The sequence below is a fragment of the Otolemur garnettii genome, unplaced genomic scaffold, assembly GCF_000181295.1.
Source record: "Otolemur garnettii isolate 467f Iridium unplaced genomic scaffold, OtoGar3 scaffold00056, whole genome shotgun sequence".
In the NCBI taxonomy this organism is placed as follows: Eukaryota; Metazoa; Chordata; class Mammalia; order Primates; family Galagidae; genus Otolemur; species Otolemur garnettii.
The window spans coordinates 1,614,279-1,620,302 of record NW_003852451.1 but is presented as its reverse complement, the minus strand read 5'-3'; the positions used below and the strand labels follow the sequence as shown (position 1 = coordinate 1,620,302).

The following is a 6,024-nucleotide window of genomic DNA, read 5'->3' as shown; positions in this document are numbered from 1 at the left end:
CTGGGGTATACTTCCAATCCAGCAATTCACCTCTTTGCTGCTCACCCTGCGCTGCTTATCTGCCCAAGGACTACACGCGGAAGAGATTCAATAAGTCCACTCTCACCTGAAAACACCGGGAGAGTTGACTCAGGGATGTGTCTCCTCCGCCATCTTGCTCCGCCTCCACCTCTGCTGACATATTTGTATTGAATTTCTGTATTTGGTAATTTTAGTTCAAGCATTTTCTGAGCACCTATTATGAGCACACCATGTTAGATGTGAGGGATGCAGGTAAGAATAACACCTTTTTCTACGAACACCAAGAACGAGGAGCAGGAGACTCCAGCTCTGAAGCAGCAGAGGCCAGGAGGGAGGGGCTGGCCTTGGCCTGGGTCTGGGCAGCTCCATTAGCCAGGAGTTAGCGAGGTAGAAAGGGAGCAAGGATACTCCAGCTGGGGGGAGCTCGATGGATGGCTGCCCTGTCAGAACCCTGGGACTGTCTGTCCTCCTGGTTTGGGGCGTGGTCCAGCCCAGCCCCCAGCTTGGCTGGAGAGCACGGCTCAGACCTGCGGGCTGCTGCTCATCTGCTGGTGGGAGGTGCTTTCTCTGAGCAGTTTCTCTTCTGAGTGAAGTGGCCTCTGCTCATTTGGCTAAGTGTCACCATGTGTCTCCTTTCCTGGGCATTCTTTATCTCTCTAGCGATTTTCTGCAGCAATATTGGCCTCTTCTCCATTTTGAGAAGCACCTGATATAACAGGGATATCAACATTTTGTTTGTGGTTTAAGTTCTAGTTTCTTCAGTTGTGTTTTTTATTTGCTTCTGAGGCCTCCGAGCCATGCAGAAGGTTTTGTTTTTTAGATACTCACAGTGACGAAGGCTGACAGATTGTATAAAGAAGGGGCCACGTGCTCTTGTAGCCCCTGCGTCGTTGATTCCCTACTTTAAACTCGTGGTCCATTTGGAATGTATATTCCATAAAGAGTAGGTCCAGTTTCATCGTTTCCCACATACCTGTCCATTCACCCCCCACCACTTTCTAGAATGCCCCTTTCCCACTGATCCCGGATGCCCTTTACCACACAGCTCACCCCCACGTGCAGTTCTTTCTGCAGCTCACCCCCACGCGCAGTTCCGTCCGCGGCTCACCCCCACGCGCAGTTCCGTCCGCGGCTCACCCCCACGCGCAGTTCTTTCTGCGGCTCAGCCCCACGCGCAGTTCTGTCCGCAGCTCACCCCCACGCGCAGTTCTGTCTGCTTCTGGAATTTCCCCTCTTCCTTGGCCTTTCTATGTGTTCATTTGGCGAAACCCAGCGGCCGTGCACTCTGCGTCTGAGATGGCCCCGCCCCCCGTCACTCTTCCCAGGGGTTTATTTCCTATTCTTGCTCTTTCATTTTGCCAGTAAAGTTTGTAATTTATTTGCCAAATAATGAAATTGCGTAAATCTAGGCAAAACCTGATGGCATATATGGTGTTTGGGAGAGGGTGGATAGAGGTAGGTTTGCAAATTGGCTTTGGACAGACAGGCATGGAGTTGAGTCTTCCTCTCCAAGAGCACCCTGGGCCTTTCCATTTGTCCAGTCCCAGCCTGAGTCCTTCAGGAGCGCTGTGGCTTTCCTCGCGAGGAGCGTGGACCTTTCCTAGTAAGTTTATGCCTAAGTTTATTGACCCTTCCCTCCCTCCATTTCTTCCTTCTTTCAAGCATTTGTAACTTGGAGCAGTATCTTTACTCATCCTTAAGCTTTGTTAGCTTGGAAAGTGACACAAGTTCATGTTCTTCTGACCATTCTGGAAGGTGCTGGGAGGTTCTGTGTGATACACACAAGGCTTCTGCATTTGGGCACTAGCCTGGCTCTCCTCTGTTTCCATTAATGCTTTTTACTCTATCTCTCAGGGTTTATGGTCCAACAGAGTCTCAGAGAGTGGTCTTTGGAGACGTGTGCCCCTTGCTTACATCTCTCTTGGATGGGTGAGTTAAAATATTTTTAAGTCCAATTATTATAGTTACATTTAAGGATAAGTAAATTCTGTGGAGCAGAATAAGAACGTAACATTAGAGTCTGAGCACGTCGACCCATGACCCCAAGCATGTTGGTTTCTGCTAGCGGTGTATTTCTGTCTGCTGAGAAAGGACTAAATGTGATTTGAAAAGCAGCTGCTGAACGGGGATGTGCACCGTGGGTCCCAAACTGGATTCTGTTGCTTTCTGTTCCAGGTATGACTGTGAAAGCAGCTGTCTTTCCTCTTTCTGGGATACTTTAGCATTTCAAAAATTTTAAAAAGCCTATTAAGAATTTTAACATCAGAGTAAGGGGCTTTTCCCTTTGGGAATCAGCCTTCTATGCTTGGATACCATGACTACTGATTTTGCAGGCAGTGGGTCATATTGAGGAATGAAGAGCATTTCTTTAGCAATAAAACAACCTCGGTTTGCACCCTTAATTAAGACACCATAAGCCACAACTTTCTACTTCAGGCCATTTTAAAGAATTGCAGTTTTGTGATGACGCCTGCATCCAGCTTCCCGAGGGACTGTTTGTCCTGCATGGCTGACCTCAGCAAAGAGGAAACTGTCACCACAGCATTGTTGGTTGGGTCCGAGGGGGGCCTGTGCCTGACAGGCGTGTGATCCCAGGAGCAAGGCCTGGGCAAGAGCCCGTGTGCTCTGACCACAGATGCCAGACTTCCACTTACGTGCAGTGTCTGCCTCAACTTCTCCAGAAGTTTGAGGATTTTATATTTGTCTGAAAAAGTTAATTAAAAGTGAGAGAGGAGTCTCTTTTTTTAGTAGCCCTCTTTTAAGTAAGCAGGATCCAGAAATAAAAAAGACATCGTGGTTAAAATGATCTTTGCCAGAGTTGCCTTTGCAGGGTAATAGGAAACAGATGCCTTAGTTTAAGTCCTCTGCGCCCTTCCTTGGCAAGACCCTTCCACCTGTGTTCCTGAATGGTGAAGAACCTCTTCACCACCTTATTTCTCTGCTGCAGTCACAGACGTCCCCACACACAGACGTGCACGTGACGGACTCAGGGAGTGCCGTGTGTAGCAGTCACAGACGCCCCCCCCCCACACACATGTGCACGTGATGGACTCAGGGAGTGCCGTGTGTAGCAGTCACAGACGTCCCCCCACACACACATGTGCACGTGACGGACTCAGGGAGTGCCATGTGTAGCAGTCAGAGACGTCCCCACACAGACATGCATGTGATGGACTCAGGGAGTGCTCTGTGTAGCAGTCACAGACATCCCCACACTCACATGTGCACGTGATGGACTCAGGGAGTGCCGTGTGTAGCAGTCACAGACGTCCCCACACACACGTGCACGTGATGGACTCAGGGAGTGCCATGTGTAGCAGTCAGAGACGTCCCCACACAGACATGCACGTGATGGACTCAGGGAGTGCTCTGTGTAGCAGTCACAGACATCCCCACACTCACATGTGCATGTGATGGACTCAGGGAGTGCCGTGTGTAGCAGTCACAGACGTCCCCACACACACAGATGTGCACGTGACGGACTCAGGGAGTGCCGTGTGTAGCAGTCACAGACGTTCCCCCACACACATGTGCACGTGATGGACTCAGGGAGTGCCGTGTGTAGCAGTCACAGACATCCCCACACACATGTGCACGTGACGGACTCAGGGAGTGCCGTGTGTAGCAGTCACAGACGTCCCCACACACAGATGTGCATGTGACAGACTTAGTGAGTGCCGTGTGTAGCAGTCACAGACGTCCCCCCACACAGATGTGCACGTGACGGACTCAGGGAGTGCCGTGTGTAGCAGTCACAGACATCCCCACACACATGTGCACGTGATGGACTCAGGGAGTGCCGTGTGTAGCAGTCACAGACGTCCCCCCACACAGATGTGCACGTGACGGACTCAGGGAGTGCCATGTGTAGCAGTCACAGACGTCCCCACACACACACATGTGCACATGACGGACTCAGGGAGTGCCGTGTGTAGAAGTCACAGACGTCCCCCCACACACACATGTGCACGTGATGGACTCAGGGAGTGCCATGTGTAGCAGTCACAGACATCCCCCCACACACACATGTGCACATGATGGACTCAGGGAGTGCCGTGTGTAGCAGTCAGAGACGTCCCCACATAGATGTGCATGTGATGGACTCAGGGAGTGCTGTGTGTAGCAGTCACAGACGTCCCCCCACACAGACGTGCACGTGACACACTCAGGGAGTGCCGTGTATAGGGGTCTGGGCCTCAGTGGCCTTTTGGTGTGAACCCCTTGATATTTTTTAATTCTGGAAGGAAGACATAGGATGATGCCCAAGTCCTGATCTGTGCTGTCCAAGCATGTGGTTCTCAGGCCTTCTTGATGGAACTTGACAGTTGGCCTTGGAGTCTGAGGCCCCCTGGGCACTGCCATCTTTGCATCACTGCCCTGGGTGTGACTTAGATGCCTGGCAGTCAGAAAGCCTGGTGCTGGGCAGCACCTGTGGCTCAAAGGAGTAGGGCGCCAGCCCCATATGCCGGAGGTGGCGGGTTCAAACCCAGCCCGGCCAAAAACTGCAAAAAAAAAAAAAAAAAGAAAGCCTGGTGCTCCTGGAATGACACAGCATAAACGCATGCGCCGTTACCATCAGTGTCAGAATGAACAGGCTGGTGATCAATCACATATGTAATGGGGAAAATCCTTCTAGAACATCAGAAGGAAAGATGCAAACTTGCCTGTCATCTATTCTACCGCATTAGATGCAGTGAGCCTGGGTGTGAAAATGAACTTGCCCTGGGCAGCTCTAACGCTCAACTGAAGGTCAAGATGAAGCTGTGGGAAGTCAGGGGGCACTTCCTAGGGTCAGAATCTCCAAGTTAACTGAGAGCTGGCAAAGGGAGTGAGCAGAGCCACATTGTCACAAAACTAAAGAGAAATAGGGCTCACTGAGATACATGCTGTGCATTTGTGTGAATAAAATGTAATCTGATGCTGTGCAAGAAAACAGCAACAGAGACGGATTACAAAAACAATGTTTGTAGTTAACAGAAAGCCTACTTTATAAGGAGTGGAGTAGCAGGTGAATACAAAATGAAATCTATTGAAATTTTCATACAGGCAAAAACTCTCCCTGGATCAGACTGTGGTGCTGATCCATGTGTTCCTGAATCTGTTCTGCCCACAGGTACAACGTCTGTGTCATGGCGCACGGACAGACGGGGAGTGGGAAGAGCTACACCATGCTGGGGCCACATCCCAGAGGCAAGGAGCCCCAGAGTGACCTGGGAATTGTCCCCAGAGCTGTGGAGGAGCTCTTCAGGTACTTCTGGAGGCTGGTGGCTGTGAGCAAAGAGAGGTGGGGGTTTGCGTGGTGGGTTCTTATGGGAGAGGAAACCACCATTAGAGAAGATGCCCAAACCCAGTCACTTCAGCAGGTGCACTCCGCATCACCCAGTGCTCAGATACTTACCAGGTCATTGCCTCAAATGCCACACATTCTTATAGTAAGTATATGCTCATACAGTATTATTAAGACAGAACCTCCCAAATGAGGGTTAGGACAGAGGTTCCCACTGGGGTGAGGATGGAGGTTCTTGGCTCCAGAGCAGAAAGGATGGACAACTCCTGTTGTTAGGGCCATGTCTGCTTCTCCTCCCAGGAGGGGCAGCAAACCTGTCCCAGGCAAGAGTCTCCTGACCATGAACACATCCCCAAAAGAGTCCCACTGCCAGGTTTGTGATTTTACCAGCACAATTAGTCCTATGGAAAAAGAGCAAAGAGCTATCTGTACAGCTGCAGGGGCCTTGGTGTCTCTGCCCTTGGCCTGATCCTGGCACCCCACCCTCCATGTGGTCACCCAGCAAGACTCTTACCTTGCTATGTTCTCACCCTGCTGTGAGCTGCAGCTCCCTCACATGCAGCTCTGTGAGCAGGGCCACCTCCAGCGGCCTGGTATGTTCTCGCCCTGCTGTGAGCTGCAGCTCCCTCACATGCAGCTCTGTGAGCGGGGCCACCTCCAGCAGCCTGGTATGTTCTCGCCCTGCTGTGAGCTGCGGCTCCCTCACATGCAGCTCT

General features: G+C 51.2%; 1 protein-coding gene across 1 annotated transcript in view; it reads left to right on the top strand.

Moving 5' to 3' along the window:
* KIF25 (kinesin family member 25) overlaps positions 1-6,024 on the top strand; it is a 73,702-nt gene that overhangs the window by 47,460 nt on the left and 20,218 nt on the right. Inside the window, exons 9-10 of the mRNA XM_012806701.1 lie at positions 1,876-1,950; positions 5,135-5,269. Of these exons, the coding sequence (XP_012662155.1) occupies positions 1,876-1,950; positions 5,135-5,269 (210 nt within the window). The remainder of the gene's footprint in view (positions 1-1,875; positions 1,951-5,134; positions 5,270-6,024) is intronic.